At 48.1% G+C, this 24,411-nt stretch overlaps 1 protein-coding gene across 1 annotated transcript in view; it reads right to left on the bottom strand.

The window, feature by feature from the left end:
* Window positions 1-10,827: 10,827 nt before the first annotated feature.
* Window positions 10,828-24,411, bottom strand: part of LOC120837809 — a 35,815-nt gene continuing 22,231 nt past the window's right edge. Inside the window, exons 4-7 of the mRNA XM_040207411.2 lie at window positions 18,627-18,770; window positions 15,069-15,201; window positions 10,878-11,015; window positions 10,828-10,833 (exon numbers count right to left, since the gene is read on the bottom strand). Coding sequence (XP_040063345.2) covers window positions 10,828-10,833; window positions 10,878-11,015; window positions 15,069-15,201; window positions 18,627-18,770 — 421 coding nt within the window. The remainder of the gene's footprint in view (window positions 10,834-10,877; window positions 11,016-15,068; window positions 15,202-18,626; window positions 18,771-24,411) is intronic.

The following is a 24,411-nucleotide window of genomic DNA, read 5'->3' on the forward strand; positions in this document are numbered from 1 at the left end:
TGGAAGGAGCGAGGCAACATCACAGCCTTCGAGGGACTGTTGTTGAAAGACTGTCGCATCGTGGTTCCTTTGACCCTTCAGAAGGAGATGCTAACATTACTCCACGAGGGCCACCAAGGCGTGGGAACATACAAGGCAAGGGCTCGCTACTCAGGGTGGTGGCCAACCCTGAACAGCGAGCTGGAGTCAGTGGTGGGGGCGTGTGAGCGTTGTGCCCAAAGACGAATTAAGCGCTGCGAGCTGCTTCTCGGCACTCCTACACCCGATCGCCCTTGGCAACGTATGGGGGTTGACCTCTTTGAGCTGCAGGGACGCAACTACGTGGTCATGGTTGACTACTATTCCCGTTTCCCCGAGGTGGTCATTCTTGCGACCACAACATCAAGCTCCGCCATCGCGGCTCTAAAGAATTCCTTTGCCCGCTTTGGGATTCCGGAGACTGTAGTCTCGGATAAGGGTCCGCAGTTTTCGTCAACGAAATTTGCCTCTTTCGCAGCCTTGTACGGGTTTGCCCACCGGAGAAGCAGCCCGAGGTACCCGCAAGCGAATGGCTAGGCAGAGCGCATGGTTTGAACACTGAAGGAGCTCTTCGTGAAGGCAGAGGACCCGCACATGGCGTTACTGGTGTGCCGGAACACACCCGGAGTGACCGGCTACAGCCCTTCGGAGCTGCTCATGGGTCGTCGTCTCCGGACCAGGCTGCCAGGGTTACACGCATCACTGATGCCGAAGTGATTTTCACCAAAGCTCGTCAAGAGCAGGGACCAGAGGGCGAGGACTCGTCAACGCAAGGACTTCAACAGGCGTCACGCCGCCCAGTCACTGCGCCCTCTGGTAGCAGGGGAAGACGTGCGCCGCTAGGGTGTTGAGTCCGGCTCAGCGGCCGCGCTCCTACGTGGTCGAGACGCCAAGGGGTGTTGTCCAGCGCAACCGTCGCCACTTGGTGCCGTTTACACCGAGTACTCCCAGCCAGCCAAGCGATTTTGTTTGCACCCAGCCTGCAACTTCAGACGGCCAGTTTCTGTTGCCGAAAGACCAACAGGCGACTCAGCGGAGGTGCCCAATTTTACACGGCAGAGTCTCCCACCGGCTATACGCGTCACACGTTCGGGGCGGCAAGTCAAGCTTCCTCAAAGACTGAACGTATGAAAGCACGAGGTAAAGTTACCTCGAGCTGGAAGATGAGATCTAGTGAGGACACCTGATAAAAGATGGCGCCGTATGTGCTGTACTTCAGTACTACCGGAAACGGAGTTTTTACGGTAGTTGAGAGACGATTAAAGTCACTTTTTGGCGAGCTGTCACCCGGGGTGGATGTGTCTTTTCTGCCTGGCAATCATGTGGTCGCACTCGGACCCCTAAGGCCACAACAATCATCATTTTGTTGTTCGAAGAACTTTTGACGATAGCTTCGTTCGATTTACCTGTACCTCCTTCACCGGCGCAGAATAGAGTTCCTGTATAGCTACCTACGGTAACAAAGTTGCGCATTCAGCCTCGGCAAGTGGCCGTAGCGCCGGCTTTCCCGCACGCCCTGAATGCTTTGCTCGGCACGTGACTAAATTTGGCGAATAGCGGCGCCGCGCGCGCCGCCGCGCACGGAAAACAGGAGAGGAGGAAAAGGAGGCGGAAAGCAGGGGAACATACGCCAGGGCGCGAGAAACGTCGGCGGGGCGACCGTAAAGGTGGCTCTCTTGCACGGCGTGGACGCTTTGCTCCTCACGTGATGGATCTCGGCGAATAGCGGCGTGGCGACGAGGGGAAAACAAATGCGAAACTCTGCTCCCTTTTCGGGGGAGCATGTACAGGAACTCTAGCGCAGAAAAGTGCAGGGCACTGTACTTCCGGTATGTGTATTGAGATACGACCGGAAGTAGAACGCCCTACCCGTTTTTGCACCGGCGCAGGAAGTGCAGGTAAATCGAACGAAGCTATTGTTTTAAACTATGATTTCTCATAAATAGTACGTAGATTTCATCCCGCGAATACCTCGAAACCTTCGCTCTAGTGAAATTCAGTTCCAAGGTTACCTCATAGATGGCGCCTCTCGTCGTATGAGATCACAAGAACTCAGTCGTAAGGAAACACAATTGAATGAATAACTTTTAGAAACGATAGCGGACGGTTATTTGCCCGATTTACCCTGAGTCTTCGAGGGTGCTTCATGGTCGCGTCTGTGGCGATCATTCACGCGCGAGCATCCGAAGCACGAGCAAATTCACCAATTTTGCTGAAGACAGCGGTTGTCGGAAATCAAGCAACCAACCAAAGGAATTTAAAAAAATTAAGCCTATAAAAAAAAAGTGAGAACATCATTATCTTAAATGCATAGAATGCAGTATTTAAGAAGCAATGATTTCAATTTGTTTTGAAGGCGATAAACGGTCGTTTAGGAGTTTGAAAAAGAACTTCCTTCTAATTTCCTCGCTAAATTGATCGGGTCAATACACGGACGGGTAAACGGACGGATAAATATAAAATTAAAAATTCCATGCTTAAGAAAAAAAAATACTCGGTGTCAACTTTGTTGTGTTATGTTGGCAACGCTGTGGTGCACCCTCGCACCGCTGCGAGAGCAAGTAGCTTAATCATGCGTTCTAACCGTACGCGCTAGCGCAAGTAGCTCTGGTAGCGCAGAAGCACCGCGTAACCTACGATAATACTAGTGTCGATAATCCGAGCTTAGCATATTCTACTCCGCTGTCTGGAACGTGTCTTCGATTGGCGTGTATAGCGTCCTATATCCCGCCCAAATGCCAAAGTGCAAATGCCGCCAAAGTGCTCCCGAAGGGGCAACAAATTGCGTCAGAGTATTCGGTGTGTCAGGCCGTTGGATCTCGCTATCCTCTCTGTTGGTCGTGCAGTGCTGACGAAAAAGGCGAGTGAACGCAAAGGTCTTCATTAGAATGGCAATCTGGGCTAGTTGGTTCATGATAACTTTCAGGGCGCCGAAAATACACAAGGACAAGTGATAAATACAAGCTTTACTGTCAGCTTTAGAGTGTGGACGGTGCGTCCATCGCGGTTCTCGGTCCAGGAACAAGTGCCCGAGCTCTCACTAGCACGCGATTGTCACGAGGCTCGCGGCATCGGCTGCTTAGTCCACCTGCCGGTGGCGCCGGTACATAACAACAAGATACAAGAAAGGAGACGTGAACAAGGCGCTGTCGTCGAGGCGTCCCAACTCGTCGTCTCTATGGTTTCCGTCGACTGCCTGGCCGCAGAGCGACCTAGGGCAGAACAGGCTTGTGCTGTATCATCCTCCGCTGCTCGGGCACCACAAGAATTGCGGCAGGCAGCAATATGACACGTTTATGACGTCACCATACGGAAATCGAGTGTTCATATTTCAGGACGCTGTAAACACATCCGTAGGAGAGACGCGCTCTTCCCTCTAGTGAAATGCACTTCCAAAACCCCCCATAGATGGCGCCAACGTTCCAGCGTGTTCTCCTACAAGAGCTCAATCCTAGGCAAACGCAAGCATGCGAACGGGCCTATTAGCCCCGAGAAGTTCGCCTGGCGCCCCCTTACGGCAAACCGGGGTGACGTCACGGCGAGGAGAGAATTTTTCCCCGACTCGCGCCGCTCGCCCTGTGGAAACTGTGACGACGCTAGCTGTCGGCGCGCTCGTTTCTATCTAGTTTTTTTTGCGTGCTTTTCGTAGGAAGTGTAAATTTTTATATGTGCCTTTATTGAGGTATGACCTGTTGCTACAGGCGAAACTTCAACCAACATTTTAAGCATGGTTGACAGGGCAGGCACCGCATGAATCGGAGTGGTATATGAAAATAAAGAAAGATGGCCACAATTGCAGAAGCATCACTATATATTTACATCTCGCAAAATAAATTCTGCTGATGGTCTGAATGAATTGGCAGATTATGTATACTATTTTTTCTTTTGTATCTGTTTTTAAACAAGATCGCCGAAGCAGAAAAGCTGCATGCTGCTCGAGCAACACGCTAAATACAGTTTGGGCCATGGGGAGAGAAGCACAAGTGAGACAGCCCAAGTGCAGGGGCAAAGTAAAAAAACAAGGAGCATTTATTATATGCATTACTCGCATTTGACCTTTGCTGGATTCGGATAGTATTTCAATGGTCTACACGGGTGGTATCTGTGGACTTAATGTTTATATCAGCCCTCAAGTAATGTATAATTAACGTATGCGAAGGTGTCTAGCTCGTTATTAGTCCCTTAAGCCCTAAAATTGAGATTTTACTTAAATCGAATTGTCATAAAGCTAAAATACCAGAAGCTTTTCTCATGCAGACTGTCGCCCTTCACATGTTCCACATTTTCTGCTACTAGTGCTGCATCTACCACTGGACAGACAATCGAATGCTTGCTTTTACTCCTGTTTTCCTCTGCTGTCGGAGAGTCCAGCTGTAGGAAGTTTGGAGGCTGAGGAAGCTTTTAGAGACCTGCAGCAGTGTCTCTTTTAATTGGAAATGACAATTCAAACTAAGCGGTGTATCTTCCTAATGCCCAAGGCTGGAATAAAAATGTCTGGAAAATGTATAAACATTCCAAATTACGGCACTATTGCTGTGCATATTTTGGGCAGTTCAATACTAATCGAATAGGCAACTGGGGGCAATTCGGGCGTCTTTGCTGCTACCATACAAACTAATTTCTAGTAATTGTGCATCTTCTAAGAAATATGCCTGCATACGTGTAAAACTATATAATTAATTCACGAAGAAGCTACATTTATGTCAAACAACCCTGTTCCGCGAGCACTTCAAAGATAATCAGACAGATTATCAAATATAATCAGGCCTTTAAAACATCTGCGAACCAGCGCATGCAGAGTGGCAGCGCAAAGTCGGGGTCGCGAGCTAATTTGCCGACCGCCCAAAGGCCCATGATATAAATGCCTCTTCAAATGCCTTGAAAGCGGGATGTAATATCGTTCTAAATTATGAACATGCAAGGAACAGAATTCCAGCGTCTGAAACACTTGCACCACCGCTTCACCGATCCCTCGCAAAATTGCCTTTTGTCGTGTGGACGGACGGGGAGGTTCATCGGCGGAATTGCCTCCGCCGATAGCTTTTGGGATTCGTAACCCAATTTCAAAGGTAAAAGGGACGAGCAGGCTTATAAAATGTACGAAAGCACGTCAACATCGGCCTAGCTCAACGTCCTGTACACCGGGTAAACGAAATCCAGCTCCTCGAAGAGCTTGCGGCACACAACACCAAACCAGGAAACCGCTGCTGGGAAGCGAGCCGAAGCGAGATCGCGGAGCGGAGTCATCGGCGTGTGACGTCACGGTACGCCTCACCCAATCAGGGCGCGGCGACCGCAGCGAGGCTTGTGTTCGCTCTCGGGGCTAATAGTGTTGAAGTGGCCAAATTGGCCCCTTCGTTTATTTACACGCCTGGACGGAGTAGTAGCTGGTCCGAGAGCTTTGCCGTTGAAAAAAGGAGCCGGCTGGTATCGATGTTCCCTCTCGGGCTGGCCGGGTTCGAGTGCCGAGTGCCCACGCGGCGCGCGCTGCTAACGTGGCTCTTGTCACGAGCCACATTGTTATTGTCGTCGCCGCTTAGCCGCAATAAGTCTTCCCCCCCTAGTGGAGCAGAGGTTTGTTTGCTCCGCGTAACTGTTTTGTGGGGTGAGGTTGTTGAACCAGATGAGTGTGTGACGATTGCAGTGTCACAGATGGCTCCTTCCATGAATGCAGGCTTCACCCGGTCGATGGTAATAACGTCCCTTCGTCCATTGATCAGGATGGTCAAAGTCTTCTGATTTCTTGAGATGACTTCAAATGGACCATCGTAGGGTGGTGTTCATGAAGGACGAACAGCGTCATGTCGGACGAAGACATGCGTGCATTTGTCCAGTTCGGTCGGTATGAACACTTGCTGTGGCGTTTGACGTCGAGGCAGTGTCGGGCGCAATGATGTGAAAAGGTCTCGAAGGTCTTGAACATAGCTAGGGAGGTCCGGTAGTGGAGTGGGCAGATGAGTAAGAAATTCGCCCGGGAGTCGGAGCGTTGTGCCGTATACAAGTTCGGCGGCCGTACATCCGACGTCTTCCTTAAAAGTGGATCGGATGCCTAAGAGCACCAAGGGTAGATGGTTGACCCAGTTGCTCCTGTCCTCTCTAGCGATGAGTGAGGCCTTCAATTGCCGATGTAGTCGCTTGACCATGCCATTGGCAGACGGATGGTAGGCGGTCGTGTGTATATGGCGCGCTCCCAGCATTTTAGCGAGTGATGCGAATAATCTGCTTTGGAACTGCCTGCCACAATCTGTGGTGATGATGGATGGGCAGCCGTAGCGTGCAATCCAGCTGGTGACGAATGCTTGTGCGACGGTTTCCGCGGTGATGTCGGGTATTGGTGGGGCTTCTGGCCATCTAGTAAAACGATCCACGCATGTATATATCGGAGCCCCTGGGATGGCGGGAGGGGCCCGACTATATCTACATGCACGTGGTCGAAGCGGGCGTCTGGTGGTCGGAAAGGATGCAGCGGGCTCTTGGTATGTCGCTGCACCTTGGCTCGTTGGCAAGGAGCACAGGTCCGCGTCCAGAGGGTAATGTCCTTGTTCATTTGGGGCCTCACATATCGTGCGGAAATGAGCCGACGGGTCGCTCGAGTACCGGGATGGCTGATGTCATGGAGCGAGTGGAAGATAGCACGCCGAAAATCGGGGGGAATGTATGGCCGTGGTGTCCCCGTTGAGGTGTCGCATATTACGTCACAGTTTGAGAGCGGCAGCGGAACTGGCCGAAGTCGTAACGATGTAGAAGAGGCTTCCATTGTCTGCAATTAGGCGTCATCTTGTTGAGCCTTCGCCAGTCTGGAGAAATCCAAGTCAGGGGGCGCAGTGAGCGTCTCGATACGCGAAAGAGCATCGGCCGCCTCGTTATTCGCTCCAGGCACGTGACGCAGATCTGTTGTGTACTCGGAGATGTATGCGAGATGACGAATTTCGCGGTCCGAGTACGAGGTCCGATTAGCATCAAAAGCGAAGATGAGGGGCTTGTGATCGGTCAGGACGTGGAAAATCCGGCCTTCCAGGAAGTGCCGGTAGTGTCTGACCGCTGCGTAGATGGCAAAAAGCTCACGACCGAACGTGCTATAGCGCGTCTCTGCTGGCTTCAACTTCTGAGAGAAGAAACCGAGTGGAAACCAACCCGTCTGGTCGTACTGTTGAAGTACAGCTCCAACTGCGACATCGGATGCGTCAACCATGAGCCTAGTCGGCGCGCATGTGGTCGCGGATAAGCAAGGAGTGTTGTTTCCACGAGGGCCTGCTTCGCTCTGGCGAATGCATTTAGTGCACTTGAGTTCCAGTCGATGGGTGCCGTGGGGCTCTTAGGTGATCGCAGCAGGTCTGTGAGTGGCTTGAGAATTTGGGCGCAGTTGTTCATGAATCGCCGGTGGAAATTTACAAGACCCAAAAATTCTCGTAGCTTGCGAATAGAAGTTGGTTGGGGAAAATCCTTGATGATCTGGACTTTAGACGGCAACGGATGAATACCTTGAGGCGTTACTCTATGTCCCAGGAACTCTAGATCGGATGTTCCGAAAACGCACTTCGTTGCGTTGACGACAAGGCCGTATCTGCGCAGTTGCTCGAAAAGCAAGCGAAGGTGTTGTTTATGCTCTTCGGGTGACTTGCTAGCGATGAGCAGGTCGTCGACGTACGCAAACACAAAGGGAAGCCCGCGTGTCACCTCGTGTATGAATCTTTGAAATGTCTGTGCTGCGTTCCTTAGTCCGAAGGGCATTCTAACGTATTCGAATAACCCAAACGGCGTGGTTATTGCTGTCTTGGGGATGTCGGATGCCTCGATCGGTATATGATGATAAGCTTTTACTAAATCGACTTTACTGTAAATAGATGTTCCAGCGAGTTGTTCCGCGAAGTCGTGAAGGTGGGGCAAAGGATAACGGTCTGGCAACGTGCTTACATTCAGGGCACGGTAGTCCCCGCACGGCCTCCAGACCCCTGGCTCCTTTTTGGGCACCATGTGCAGAGGAGATGCCCAGCAGCTGTTTGAAGGCCGGATAATCCCAAGTTCGAGCATGTGCTCGAATTCCCAGCGAGCTGTTTTGAGCCGTTCACCGGAAAGGCGGCGAGGTCGTGCGTAGACAGCCGGACCAGAGGTAACGATGGTATGAGTCACTCCGTGCTTTACCGGTTGCGCCATATTTGAGGGTCTTGTGACTTCGGGAAACTCGTTTAAGATAGCTGCATATCCCGTTGATGGTGTGATGTGACGTATGCCAATGGATGAGGTCGTTGTAAATGTCCCATGCACAGTCAGATGCGTCGTGCCGTCGAAAAGACGACGGTGGCGCATGCTCACGTTCAGGTTGAAGTAAGCCAAGAAGTGCGATCCTAAGATGGGACACTTAACTTCAGCGATGATAAAGATCCACCTGAAGGTGCGGCGCAGTCCCAAGTCGAGGGTCACGGATCGCAAACCATAAGTTGCTATGGGAGTTCCATTTGCTGCGAATAAGCGTACGCCACAGTTCAGGTTTTTTCTATCTGCTGTTGTAGGTGGGACGACGGACAACTCTGCGCCGGTGTCGACAAGAAGCCGGTTACCTGTGAACCGATCAGCAACGAAGAAAAGACGGCTTGCTGGTCGGCCGGCGTCACCTACCGCCTCTAGTGACCGGCCGGGGTGTTTTCCTGCCAGGTACAAGGACGGTGGCATTTGACTGCGCGGTGTCCGTATTTCCGGTGGTACCAGCAGGTACCTTGACCTCGTGGCGGCGATGGCGTTCGTGCCCGAGATGAATTCCGATGGTTGGGAGGATTGCGGCCCGAAGGACGGCGTGCGTCACCGGAAGGTGGTTGCAGGGCGGCAACGGACGCCGTGAGTTGGTCAACTTTTAGCTGCAGATCCTACAAAGCAGTGGACGAGGGAGGGGGCTCTACCAGCGTGGAGATGGTAGGTGCCGCGTACTCAGCTACACGATCAGCCATCTCCGCCAGACGGTCTAAGGGCATGTCGGTTGCTGAGGCAAGAACCATCCGGATGCCCTGGGGTAAGCGTTGCAAGAAGAGTTCGCGCAAGATGGGGTTCTCCACGTGGGGGACCTGTTCGCCCAGCAGTTGGCGCATTCGGTGCAGCAATTGTGACGGGCGGTGGTCTCGGAGCTCCTCTGTAGTGAGAAGGCGTTGCAGGCGGCTGCTTGTGGACTCGGTTTTTCTCCGTAGAATGGTGGCCTTCAGATGATCGTAGGCATCTGCCGGTGGTGTTGCCGCTAGCACGTCGTCGAACTCGTCAGCTATCTCCGGTGGCAAGGCGGATACTATGTAATAGTATCTGGACAGTTGTGCATTTATTTTCTTCAGGTGAAATTGAGCTTCGACCTGAGCGAACCATGCCCTAGGATTCTTTGCCCAAAATGGTGGAAGACGAACCTGCCGTGTAGATACTGCCGTCTCATCTTCGGAAGGGCTTCGCTCCATGTTTTGAACAGGACAGGACAGGTCCAGGACAGGAAGTGGACGTTCGAATGTGGTAGAGGGCTACCGGTCAGCCGATGCGTTGGCTGATGCCTCAGCAATGAAGTCCACCTTCGGTGTCCGTCTCCGGGTCACCACTTGAAGTGGCCAAATTGGCCCCTTCGTTTATTTACACGCCTGGACGGAGTAGTAGCTGGTCCGAGAGCTTTGCCGTTGAAAAAAGGAGCCGGCTGGTATCGATGTTCCCTCTCGGGCTGGCCGGGTTCGAGTGCCGAGTGCCCACGCGGCGCGCGCTGCTAACGTGGCTCTTGTCACGAGCCACATTGTTATTGTCGTCGCCGCTTAGCCGCAATAGTGTCATGCATTGTTTTTGTTAGGTCGGAAACTAGTCGAGGTTTTCTTACAGCGAGGTGCCAATGGGCTGACCGTTACACACCATCATTGGAACGACCTCATTGACGTCGGGCGGACAGTGGCACTTCAGACTGCTTACCTTTCACAGCTTCCATTTAAGCATACCTGCGTGGAAGGGAAAACACAGACGAAGAGTTGAGGTTACGTACGTATCTGGCATCACCGACTCACGTCGAAGCAGTTCTTTTTCACGCGTATGAGCTCAATGTACTATTTTAAAGTGCGCTAAAGGTGCGATGTTCTTGTCTTATCACATGCTTTAAAATGTAGCAATGAGGGAGTACGTGTGTCTGGCTGCCGAGGAAGAAGAAACTATTTAATTAAGGTGACTAGACGCGTCAACTTCAAACTTGAACTAAACTGCCTTTTCCTACAAAACATATCTGTCACCGTAAAACAATATATATATATATATATATATATATAATTTTTTTTGCGGAATGCTTTACGCTTTTTCATTAACCATGAAATAGTGCAAAATATATTTGTTTTCCTCTTTACATCTTGCTTATTAAAGATTCCCCTCCAAATTTTTTGCATCCTTCGTCTAATCAATGTTCGAGGTATCCTTCGTTGTACACCCTTACAAAAATGATCAATGAGTTTCAATTGAGTTTCTATTCAGTTGAATGACTTTCAATTGAAACTCGTTTCATATTTTTGTAAGGGCACTCTAAAAAACCTGTCACTGGGAGCCAATCGCTGCAATCTACAGAGGAAACTCGGCTCGTATGACAAGACTGGAAATTAGTTAGTCCTAAGAAGAAAAAACCGTTTGCGGTGTGGCATTATGCTTGACGTTTCGCCATGTATAGCAAGGGTGGCCAAGCTGCGGCTCCCTCCCCTAGCACCCCCCCCCCCCCCCTCCAACTTTCCCGCATTTTAGAACGAAAGACAGGTTGCGGTCTGGCAGTTTTTGTGTTACTGCTATCTTACGTACAGTTAGACTGCTTTGGAACCGGATAGATTAAAGCTGTACACAAAATGAGTTTTTAATGTAAAAGCGTTGTAACTCACCCCAACAGTGTTATACGTTTCAAAGAAAGAACGGCAAGTCATTCCGTCCAGACCAAAATAGGTCCATGCATTTTGCTTTGCTCCGTTTTTCCACGTACAACAATCCACCGTGCAGGTAGAGGGCAGGACATTATAGTCCTACAAAAAGCAGAGTCACTAGTGTTCATATAAAGGGGGCTCTCGAAACGTTAGATTTAATACGCATACTAGCGAGAATATGTCAAAAAATATTCTTCCTAATTGAATATTCTCCCTGATTGAGTCTCCAGACAGCATGAATAATGATTATTCTGTCGTCTGTAGGTTTATACGGCCGGAAGTTAGTCATCCTCCGTGGGCGCCTGGTGTCTTAGCTGTTGATGAGCAACCGAAATTTGGATTCCTCAAATTTAGGCCGCAGAAGCGTTGAACGGGACTCCGAACTCAAAAATGTCACTCACACTCTCAAGAAAAAAGGGTGTAAAAGGGTGTGTCGGTACATCCTCTGTTCCATACAATACACCCTAAAACTTCATTTCGACTTACAACGCTTTATATTCGAACAGACGGCTCCAAATTTTACGAGAGGCTTGATAACGGTGCGATGCAACTTTTTAAATAGCTGAAGTACGTATCAAAGACCACATGAAGAAACCACTGAGTTTTTGCAGTCGGGCCAAGAAAACCCCGATTATGTTTTTTTGTCGTCAGTATAACGTACATTAGCTATTTGAATAAGTTGTACCACACGGCTATCCAGCCCCTCGTAAAATTTCGGGCCGTCCGTTCGACTGTAGGGCGCTGTACGTCGAATTGAAGTTTGGGGGTGTATTACATGGGACAAAGGGTGTAACGATACACCCTTTTACACCCTTTTTTCTTGAGAGTGCATACACCGATATCTCAAACAGATAGCCGTACTTTTTGAAAAAAACATGGCGCGATCAAGCAAGGTCTATGACGTAATGGTCCTCGTGGAACATTTGACGATGAGGGGAAGCGGCCTCGGTCCTCTCCTCCTTGCTTCGGTTCCCCAGCGTGGCACCAGCTCAACGGGACGTAGCGAGGAGGAGAGGGAATGAGAATCGTGACGTGTCACGTCTCGTCGGCCTCGTCGGCCATGTAAAATTACGCACTTATTTTCCAAAAATACGGCGATCCGTTAGAGATATCGCTGTATGAGTGATGTTCTGGGGTTTTGCGGCGTCCCACCTATCCGTCCAGTCTTGTTTTGTAAGCCCAAAATGTCGGTTCAGTATCCCTGTATACCCGTGTCCCACTAGAGCGACATACAGAAACAAAAGGCAAAGACAAGCCTCAACCCAGAGTCTTTCGCGATTTGAGACGCTTTGTAGAGTACGTAGGCTATGCTCCAACACGAGCATCATGCACGCGAGGGTATCTTTGGCAGGCTTGCAATCGCTCGTGCTTACTTCGCGAGCACCGAACGACTAAACGCCTGCCAAAGGTACCATCACGAGCATGCTGCATGGGTTTGAGGCTTGTCGCTGTCTTTTGTCTCTGTCTGTCGCTCTAGTGGGACGCGGGCATTAACGCGCATCACGCCGTAGCGACATACACGACCGCGCGCCTGTATGATGCTCATCCAGATTGAAACGGGCAGGGGTTGGGCTTCAGCCCAGAATCCCTGGGTTCTTCAGCACGAGTTGGCGCTCCACGCACTCTTAGCTGCGGTGCGCTAACACGCTCAACCCCCAATCGCACTCTTTTTTTTTTTTCCAAAGACACGGTAAATTATTTTTGGGGACACCCAGTACTTAAACTTAATCGTAATTGCGAGGAACTTCCCTGGCCCCTTGCCGGGTCCAACGAACTACGTTGACAGTCGAGTTGCTCAACCCTCTGCTGCATATACTGGCCAACACGCGATTGACTGAATCGCGATTTTCGTCCGCGGACCGTGTACCACCTCACGATTACGACAGCAATTCCTGCGATCCGCTTCTCGTCCGTGGAGGCGCGGACTGAAATTGCCGAGCGCCTCTCCAATTGGGTTGCGTCTCAAAACAACAAATATCAATGTAAAGGTAAAAAGGCAGCGTTTGTTTTTTGTTTTTTTTTTGGCTTGTTTGGCTATATTTTCTTTCTTGTAATGGGGGCGGGGGGGGGGGGGGGGGGGATTGGATCCATTTCCCAGATCGTAAAGACATGACAATCGTTTTTAGGGAGTCTTAGTAGATCGTATTTCCACTAAGATAACGATACGCGATAGCAATACGGTGCGTACGGAAAGGCTCAGGAGAAGTATCTGGTATCGTTATCGGAGTCAATTGCAGTTCCCACATTTCTAATCAGCCATGCATGTTGGTCTTGACAGAATTTGTGTATCGACAAATTTAACAAGTAGCGTTAAAGACTACCAGGTCAAACCCTATGTTTGTACTGATCGTTGTTTAGTAACAGTAACGCTTGACAAAACCAGGGGAAAAGTAATTTTAATGGGCAACTCTGGAAGCCTAATTCAAAACTGTTCAAGGACGAACCTCTTGCGGCGAGCGTGGACGAGCAACTTGCAATTACGGTGAAGAAAAAAAAAAACTCTCACTCTTGGAAAATGGGGAACATTTAAAGGAGGAAGTAAAGCAACTAGCAATCGAACGATCAAGCATTCTAAGTTTCACGCACGCATCGAGGAGAGGCAGCATTTTAGAGTGTTGCTCCGACGGGGGAGGTCAAGTGGCTTTACTCCAGATTGACTTGGAGAAGGCTTTTGACAGCGTTACGCATGCGGTGCTTTGGGAAGTTTTAAAACACGTTGGAATATGAGCCGTTATCTACGACGGATCCCAGATGACTTCTAAAGATTGTTGAACAAAAATAATAATAAATGGCAATATTTCAGTAAACATACAAGTACTGCATTCCGTTCATCAAGGGTGGCCGTTATCCCCGTTGGTATTTGATATTTATTTGAAAGCCTATTATGTGAGTATCGCCTCAACAGCCTGCGAGGTTTCGGTGTCGGCTCAATAGAGATCAAAGTCTTAGCATATGCCGATGCGGTGGCTAATCTTTATCGCGACAAGAGAAGTGTTACCGAAGCGGTTGTGTTGACCAATATACTTTATGACATAACAGGCGCAGCGGTAAGCTGGGAAGAATGTATTGGCTTCTGGTACGAATCATGGGCAACCATGCCTACAGAGGATGAAGGCGTCAAATGAAACGAAACATCTTGTAATTATCTCGGCGGGCAACTTGAACAGTTTTGTAGGAGTACGACGTATTGGACGGCAGTTTCTAATGAACTGAAATCACGTGTGTCAAGGAGGCCTAACCGTTACTCGTCAATTTTTGCGAGAGCTACTGTTTGCAACATTTTTCTTATTACCAAAATTATGTACGTATTACAGGTCCAGCGCTGTGCACAAGATTCATAGAATTTGTGCGTTGTTTATTTGCAAGTGCGGATGGAAACCAATGAAACGTGACAATTTATTTCGACTTATCCTACAGAGAGGCCTGCCGCATTTGTTTATCCGTCATCTTATATCGTTTTTTTTTTTTTTTTTCGTTTTTTTGCGTGACAAGTAACAATTATTTGTACGCGCACTGATACAAACCGAACTATCTGGACTTTTGCCATCGTTTCTGGTGTCTTCCCAGAAACCGGGTATTATGATAACTGTCGGGTTCCTAAAATAGTTGTTGTTGATTCGCATAATTATTTGTCCGTCCGATTTTCTTCTGAGTATTTATCTGGCATTCCAAGAATGGAGCTTACTCGAGCTCTTTTGGACCAACTTTTCCCAACACCTCCGTATCGTTCACTCTTCTATAATGGTCGAGGTCAAAATGTGCTTTCTAGAGTAAACAATGTGTGAATTCCACCAGCTGAAAAATCTTTCTTTTGTTAACTGCATACTGAAACATTACCCGTTAAGGTATGTCTCCAGAGGAAGGGAATATTCATGCCGAGGACTGTAAACTGTTTTCTTTCTAAACAATCCGAAAAAAAAATAGCATATTCTCATTAATTGCTGGGACGCCTTTCCTTTTTTCGGATATCCTAGAACGGACGAGGAAAAACACATAGAACTAAGGCTGAGCGCCATTCCGTGTTGTATGCATCTCTTCCTCGTCCATGTTTTTTTTTTATTTTTTGCGTTTTTAAAGTAATTACCCCTGTACACTCAGGAACTTAGTTGCTCGTTTACAGTGTTAGGATGCAAACGACGTGGAAATACTTACCGGATAACAATAACTCAAACTCGGATGGAGGGATGAGCAGAACTCATTCGGCGACAGGTCTTCACCCATGTATTTTCTGCTTCCGTTAACTGACTGCCGCGCGTATTTGAGGCTGAGGCAGGTGTCGTTCATGCTGCACAGAGTCAAGATATAATGTAAAAAAAAAAAAATATTTTGGCTGACTGCGGTGTATGATGCATATGTGTGCGCTACGTTGAGCATTTCTGACAGTTTCACTCGTTATTGTGTTAGATACCTGCGACCTTGGATTATATGTTTGGAGTTTGCTGCTCTCGTTGTGAATGCTTATAGTTCCCTCCTGAAATACGAAGCAACGGACGTTCGGCCTGTTCTTGCCGGTTTCGAGCGTACAATCGCTGTGATGTTTCAACCGATAAAACTAAAACTCTTGCAATTTTTGCAGTACAGAGCGGTTTCACGTTTGCACTTGTATGCAACATGGGCCGAGTGTGATGTTATAATAAACGTGTGGATAATATAAAACAGGTCACTTCCCTACTGAAAAAAGAATCTATGAATCTATATAAGAACTGATAGGAAATATTCAAAAACTGATATGCAACATATGAAACTGATATGAATTATCCAAAAACCGATATATGACATATCAAACTGATATGAACTACCAAAAAACTTAGATGCGCCATATGAGAACTGATATGCAACATATGCCAACTGATATGCAGCATACAAGTTCATATGCGATTTATATGAAAACTTATACGACTTTCAACAGAATTTGCAATGTGTCCAATAAACATATCAGAAATATGTTCATATAATCTTTTTTTAGTATATGACGTGCCGCGCGCGCAAGCAAACACGTGACTTGAAGCCGCAGTGGAGCGGTTTGATTTATTGGCTTTCAAATAACTACGGCATGAGCGTTTACTTTTTAGTAAGAAATTCATCCCCTGAGCCCTTGTAAATACTTTCAGTGGTATGACATTACTGAAAATAAATAAATATGTTGGGAATATTATTTATTGCTTAGGAGGTCACCGAGAAAATCCGTACCCTCAAAACGACCGGTATAAAAGGCGGAAACGCAGAGCTAAGAAGTAGTTATCGAGTGTGCTGTTGTATTCATGATTGTTGTGCCGTGTATGTGGATTGCTCAATGTATATGCTCAGCTGATGTATCTACATGGTGCGTAAGAAAATAAAAATATTGTACCACATGAAGTGGGCGGTACCTAGCGCCACTAGCCTAGCTGAAACTGATATGAAATAACAAATTCTGATATGAAAACGGTGTCCAATAAACATATCAGATATAAATTCATATAATATTTTTTCTTTAGGGTTGGGGCTGCTCTTTTCTGTTTTCCGTTTTACAAGTTAATTTTAGAGATTTTTCAGTCTACTGCGTGCGAATTAAACTTGTTGTAAACGTGTTCGGTGGCAACAAGACGTCGTTAAAAAAGTTTCCGCTTGTGTTTGACCCCAGCAGTGCCGCCAATTAATCTTTCAAGTATGTTTGCGGCGTGGAAACGCCTAATATACTGTTGACATTGCGTAATCGGGTGTTTTATATCGAATTATGTCGCAATCATGTTTTGTAGATTGATTTGACTTTTACAGAGCGGTTTGAAGTTCGCAATTGTGAGGGGTAAGCTTTGTGAGATGTGATACTAAACACGTGGAGTATTCAAAACAGACTACTTCTGTTTGTTTTTCATTATTATTTTACTTTTCATAAAGTAATTTGAGCAACTTTTTAATCTACTACTTGCAAACAAGAATTGCTCTTAGTGATTTTGGTGGCATTCAAAGACTTGTCGCGCCCGTGTTTGGCCCTAACGGCCCTGACGCATTGAGGAAACACGGCAGCGACAGAAGCACATGTTCATCAATAGTTGGTCAACTTCGTCCTCGGTCGCCCTTTTCCCCGACAAACCTGTCACATCGCGGGAGCGTCAGCACAACACAGGCGACATCGACAATGTTGACTCGGTGGGACAGTTTCGGCAACAAAGACAGCAGCAACTTGTGTTGGACGAGGCGTGTTGGCCGGTTCGGTGAATGAGCGCATTTTGTGCTGTAGACACGATAACACAGATAGACTCGATGGCAGAGTTGCCTATCAATAACAAACAATTTCTTTTAAATCTTTTTTGAACAAAGGCATAGTAAACGTTATTTAACAATAATTAAGGCACTTGCAGCTAAAATGATTTGATGAATGTCTTTACCGCGTAATTACGGAAAGCTATTTTCAAAATGCTCACAGCTACGGTCGTAAACGTTGAAGCGGTTGTTAAAATTAAAACTGCCAAAATACCAGCTCACATTACTGCTAGTGAACTAGATTGACACGTCGAATCACCCAATAATAAAATGTAAAAAAAAGAACAATCCACGAAGGCAAGCGATTCAAAATACGAAGCATGAAAACGACCGCTCTGAACATGACAGTTGAAACTTAGAGCTTTAAAACAGCCGCTGCCGGACACGTGAATTGTTTAAAAACTCCCCAGGACGTTTTGGCGATTGCAGCGGTCACATAGCAGGGCGATAAAGGCTAATAGATAGCGTTGAAAATGTGCATTCCACCGATCATTATGAAGACCGATCGTGTCGGTGTCGCAGGCAGTTCAGCTCCCCACCGCGCTGCAAAAGGTACTTTGGGATACTAACTAGCTGACTCCATTTTACATAAGAAATAGAAATTGCAAGAAAAATTGAACCGGACAGAAACACTTCATACGGTGGCTAAATCACGAACATATAGCAGCGATATCATCATCCTCGGGTAGGACTAGCTGCTTTGTCAGCGAATGAAGAGCATTTTGATAGAATAAAGAGTTGAAAATACTCCACCTGTGAAGATTTCTAATCACGGACACTTGTTAATGTCGTTCCGTGGTAATTTAATTCCTACACTTCGACCGCACTAGAACTTTGTAGAGTCAGATTTCCCGCGTCGCTGCGGAGTTTTTTAGGTGTCGGTCCCGCTGTCAGCGCGACGTGCCAGGGTGTTCTGCGGTTGTCGGCCAACAAATAGGCGAACATGGTTGCCGAGCGACAAAAACACGTTTCCCGACAGTTGCTGTTGCCTGAAAGGGACAGGGTCACTGAAAACATGTTTCCCTCGTGATGATGGAGAGAGTTGTCGACTGCTTCCTCAATGAAACGGCACCTTAAATGGAGTGCCTACTTGTCATTCGATCGTAATTTCGGTGTCGAAGCTGCAAATACATTGGCGTTAACTACCCGGAGTTTTCTCTATTAAATTGCGCCTTTCGACTGCGACGATGGATTAACCCTAATCTATCCCCGGAGCCGAAGGGCCGGATTCGATCTGGAGCCCTGGAAGCAAGTTAACCCGGATTGAAAATGCCAGATCGACACTGGATCCAAAAGTGGGCAAGAAGAAACTTCCAGTCTGAAAATCAAAAAACTCAGTCAGATTCAACCTGACATTTTTTTTTCAGGCCCAAATTCAGATCCGGACTGGATCCGACATTTTTCATTCTGGTTTCCATGTTACATTTTTCTATTGGACAAGTTATGCATAATATTTTATCAATTTACCGTTCCTTCAGAGTTTCCTTGATCATCTTTCTTGAACAATTGGAAAATGCGTAAGGCGTGTAAATTTCTCCGGTTCCCATAAAATACCCGCCGTCTTCGGGACATTCAGAAGCTTCCGCTCTTCCGTCATACTCCGCACCTAACCTGCGAGACGAGGACACGTTTGAGTTATTTCTTAGCTGTAGCCATCCGCCATAAATACGCATAATAGGGAAACGGTCCATCAAACAATTTGCTAGCCGCCAACTCAGTTCCGCCCCGCGCAAAAATAAAAACAAAAACAAAATAACTTTGAAAATAATTACTCGTCCTTTGTTTTAGTTAGCAATTTACACAACTGCTGTAGCTGTTATATGAACTCTGTTCATACTGCTTTTAACAACTAAACTATGTATTTTAGTGGTCTTTACGTGTCTGCATATACCGGGTGTCTCTACAAAGGTATTCAAACCTCTTTAAAAATAGGGTGTTTGAGAAAAAAAATTCACTCTTCGGGAACAAATTGCCAGCCACGGCCGACGTCAGGAATTGCAATACAAAACATACTAATTGGCAAACCAATGAGATAAAATTGACTAATACACTGTTTATTTCTGAAAATGAACACGTGGTTCCAAGTGCGAACTTGCTGAGCGTCATCGAAAACTCTAATATCGGTCCATTTTATGACGACTTGAAGCACGTGTGAAGCGCAAGGGCGAGCTGAACTTACCGCGCACAGCCAGCAGGCGCAAGGACCACAATGCGAAAACGCGAATAAGAATATAATTCGAATTTTGTTCCCACATACGTTCTGCAGCGGTCTGAGATGTAAACACAGGAGCGTGAAGACCCATTCACACGGGGTGCGTTCGTTTACGTCTTCTTACGTTACGTTATGAGTAGGGTTCTGTGTTTTCGGTAGGTACCGATAAACTCCGATAAATACGACCGAATTGATTTTCTCTGAATAGAAAGGAACCGAGAAACCCCGAATGGACTTCTTCCAAAACCGACGCGCCCCATCGCGGTGAAATACCACGCAGTGCACTCTGGGAACTAGTTGGCCACTCAGTTTCGGTTTCGACTGAGCAGTTTCATCTCATGCTATCACGCCGCGACCGAACGCGCTGCTTGCGTTTTCGATTATCTGACTTTTCACGAACGTACAATACACTCATTCACGAGCGATACAAAACGAAGACCGGGGCACTTTCCTTGGTTCCCGAAACACCGGATATTGTGCGTGCGTATGCGAACGTAGTAAGTCGTGGCTTAGTCACCTCACCCCACGAGTGCATCTTTGAGCTCAATGTCAGTAATCCCGTCTAGTACCAGTGAACTACAACTGAAATTTGTTCGTCTGGAGCCTTACACGCATTTTGTTTGCCAAACGTCCGCTTCTTGTTACTTCACTGGGCAAAAAGCAAGCCGCATCCTCACAGGGTATCAAAGTTGAGGCCAGCGTTTACGCATGAACTTTTAAGGAAACGCAATAAATTCGACCTCACTACTGCACAAAAGTTACTATGATGTCTTCCTCGTGTCATCATATATCTCCCACTCAAATTTTATGCTGATAGAAGGTTAACTTTTCGGAAACGCTGAGATCGGCTAGCTACGACGGAGGCCCTAACAAGCGTCCCCTACTCCTCGCTTAGCCTTTTTGGACGAGCTTTTACTGACGCCCGAGATCTGTGCCGGGAACGGTGTCTGAAATTATCTTTGCATACTCAGTCAGAGAAAGCAAACACATAACCAATATCATGGCCATTACCAACCGTCAAATGCGCTTTGAATTCGTTCGAGCACTTGTCTGAAGAATGTCGCACCGTGCGCCGGACGGGCATAAACCCCAATGCGGTGCGCATAGCGGTTCATGCCCGTCTGACGCACTTCCGGCGAACGGTGCGACACTCTTCACACAAGTGCTCGACTTTTGCATTCTTAAAACGGTCTGTATGCGCGAATGTGCCTATATGATTTCAGGATAACTTTATGCGCATACGCGATGTTGAATATTAGTGAAATGCAAGCGGGTGCGGACTTCACTTCGTGCAGTGCTGCGTGTCAGTACAGATAAGAGATAAGAAGTGTGTTCAAATTGAGCTTTTCAATGGCACCTCCGAGTTTTACCTCGCATAATCAGGCACATTAAGAAAAACAGTAATTGCAAAAAGAAATATTTCGTCTATGGACGCACGAAGCAAACAACCTTCCTGATCAACAACACTAATGTAAAGGCGCGAGCTCGATATATGCATACTTATTGTTTGCTACAGCTTGTTGATTCGTACACAAGCAAGATCCCCGAGCACCCGAGTTTCGCAGCGTCGAGACTCCCAGCACTGGCTCGTCCACATACCTCGATTGGAGCGCTAACAGGAAGGCTCAAGTACAAAAATACAACAAGCATGTGTTAAGACAAGCTATACGTCTCGGGCTTGTGCTAAAGCTTCGAGGTCTGGCCATTTAGGCTAGTTTAGAGACCACAAATGACGCTCTCGGGACCAGAAAACAATCTCTTGTCGACGTGTCGATCGAAACCGAAACCATGCCACCCTCCTCCCTGGCCAACTAGTTCCCAGAGTGCAACGCGCGCCGTGTTGCATGCAGGGCTTTATGGAAGTAGTCTATTGGGAGCTGGCCTTGAATAGAGAAATCCCCGGTTTTGGGGGAAAAAATTTCTCCCTGCACTTTTTCAAGTATTTTGGTCACGGGGTAAGTTCTATTAGCGACGTGAGCGATCGAAAGCGTCGCTGTGGTCGGCCCACCACAATTGGCCTAATGCTGACTATGACGTCAGCAAAGGATGTCTCATCGACGGAAGTAAGAGGAATGTAAAACTTCAATTTTGATGGTGTTCGCAGTGTTGCTTTGAGAGCGCTATGATTTCAGGCTTCCACCATGCCCATTACAAACACCATCGAACTTGTTGTTCACAAGGTAATGACGTCACGAAAGGTAACCAAACGAGGGCGCCACCGAAACATCTCGCCGCTAATAGACCTTTGTCCGGAAGTGCTCTTTTTAGCCTCGACCGCAAGGAGCAAAAGCGAACAATAATCTCGAACCCAGACGCTCACGGGGAGGGGGGGCTGCGTCGGCCTGCGCCGCCGGTTCCCGTTGAGGGCTTCTTCGCTGGTGTGCCGACTGCCGTTTCGCCGGCATCGGTCCTGTTTACCGCGGTATGTGAGTATAGTGCTCGTAATGTGAGAGCCGTGTGTCCATACGCCACTTTGCCGTTGTTGGTTTTCATCTAGCCGAGCCAGAAAACATCTCGCGACGAGTTGACCGCGCCGCGAGTGACGAAGAAGAAGCAAATATGGCGACGGTTTGTGCGATGGCTTTGGTGGCTCCGGTGTTGAGTGTCTTCAACGTCCTCGTGAGAAGGTTCCCCTGCCCTTCGAAGTTATTGCAAGCACCACGAAAGATGTGGAATCATCGTCTCAACTACAAATAAGCAGGCCTTCACGAGCAACAACGGTGCCGAGCAGGCACTCGGCACATTTGTGTCAGGCTCACGCAGCCAGCGGCACAGTTGTGTTGGTTGTGTCGTCAGATGTTCAACAACGCCGAGGTATTTTCATTTATCATTTGGAATGGCTTCAAGAGTGGGAAATTAATCTATTTCGTGGATTGTTAACGCCGAGGCGAGTGCCCTCCGTTGCAGTGCCGTCGTCGCGCAAAGTGCAGAGAAAACCGGGTGGCGATGGCGGCGGTGCTCTTTGATCTTGCGCCGTCGGGTTCATGAAGTCCGGAGTAAACGTACGTACGTGCGTCTGCTGGATCGGTGTTTTGGACTTCCTCAAAACTCTTTCTCACGCGCATTTTCCTTGTGAAGCTTAGTAGCTCATTACACCTCATCGTCGACTGCGCTCATTTGACTACGACGGACGAGCCTGCGTGATGTGAATTTCACTGCCTAAGATCCTTGGTGTGCTGTAACGAGGGCTAATAAAATATCACCGCGAACTTCTGAACAAACGAGTCGAAGTTTCGTCTGCTATCATAACTGATCGCCTGTCACAATATTAATCAGTAGCGTTCCTAGACTCCGCCCCCACAGGCACCGTGCTTCGTTGCCCGATAGTAAGTGTCTCCTGATACCTCGTAGAATTCCAGCTCCCACTTCAAGTAAGTACCATCCTTTAGAACTGGCAATTAATAGTTTCGAACCCAGACGCTCGCAGTGTGTGTTTGTGTGTGCGTGTGGGGGGGGGGGGGGGGGGGACGCGTGCTAACATACTCGGAGCCCTCGTTTACGCCGCTTCGCAGCGGCAGACAAGGCGCCACATTACAAAAGAAAGCTAATCCGAGCTGTCTATGTAACTAGACCCATTCGCTAGTCATTCGATGAAACGTCGTGGTCTCGTTTTCATTCGCTAAAACTGCGTTCGATCAAGTGAACGCCTCCCACTTATTTCGGCTCGGCAGAGCCGCGCTGCCGCAGAAAGGCAAGCAGATCGCGAAAATCGGTCTCAAACGTGCCACGAATGTAATGTCGTATACAAGAAGCCAACAATCAAGCATTTGAAAGCTACAAGAAAGCGGTAGCGAAATATTTACTACGCAATGAACCCGGACTGAAACGCGGATGTCAAGGGTCAGCAGACACCGAGAACATCTAAGACAAGAAAGGTTTTCCCTTATTTTCCTTGATCGAGATGGGTTCTCGAATGTTCACGACATCTTGCCTGTTGAAGAACGGGCCGCAGAGGCTTCTGGTGAAGACATCTTTCACGATGTGTCGGTGGATTCGGACAGCCTGCCGCACCCAGCTACCCAAAGCAACGCCGCCAACGCAGCGCCCCCTCCCTGCCTGCCAGTTCTTTCCGCGTGGTGGCGCGAGCGTAGATAAACATGGCGGCGCCCCGGAATTGGCGCGGACACTGGTCTATAGACTCCCTGGCAGAAAAGAGGACGCCGGGGAGGGGGGGGGGGGAGGGGGAGAAGGGGAAAGGGGGAGGGGTGTATTAGGTGTTACGAAATTGCATCTGGAAGGACCCGGGTCCGGAAACAGAATTCAATCCAGAATTTTTCGAATGAATTTAACGATGTTGAACCTTTTGGTGAAGGCCCCGACAAACCCCTTGTCCACAAGTCGCCTCGCCCAACTCTCTGAAGACCCTCACCACCTACACTGTTAGCAAGTCCCGTGTATTTGGCGAATATTTGGGGTGAAAAACACGCCATTTACACAAATTACCATAAATTTACACGATGAGTAACGGATAATTCGTTCAGAAATCATGCGAGGTTGTAAAAAACGTGTTTTGGTTCGGTCATACACGCATAACCGTGTAGCCGACCTCGAAAACACGCATCGCCCCCTGCGACGACCGCGGCATTGCCGGCTATCGAAGCACCGGAATGCTTGGGGACACACTTAGAAAGGACCGTCGAGACAAATGCCGCGGAAAGAAACATGTCTCGGAGACAGATATGCACCAAAAGCAATTGCGCCATGTCGCAGGACGTTGGCGAAACCCACGCTTACCGGGCTCGCCGCCATCTTCTGGTCGATGGCAATGCGGCTTGCTTCATGTCGCCCATGTTTGTATTTAGTTTAGGGGTCCTGATAACAGTTTCTTAGACACCACAAATAAAGTTATGGGTCTAATTATTCGTTCCAAACAGTTAAAATGGATATAAAAAGCGTGTCCTCGATGTGAACACGTGACATTGCAGTTGGTTTCGTTTTTGCTTCAACCTTCAACTGCAAACGATCTGGCCACGGCGCAAGCGCAACGCCGATGTACGCTGGAAGCAAGCGCCGGTTGGCTTTCGTTGTTTTTGTTTGACC

The sequence above is a fragment of the Ixodes scapularis genome, unplaced genomic scaffold (genome assembly GCF_016920785.2).
Source record: "Ixodes scapularis isolate PalLabHiFi unplaced genomic scaffold, ASM1692078v2 PGA_scaffold4__175_contigs__length_147842914, whole genome shotgun sequence".
NCBI lineage: Eukaryota > Metazoa > Arthropoda > Arachnida > Ixodida > Ixodidae > Ixodes > Ixodes scapularis.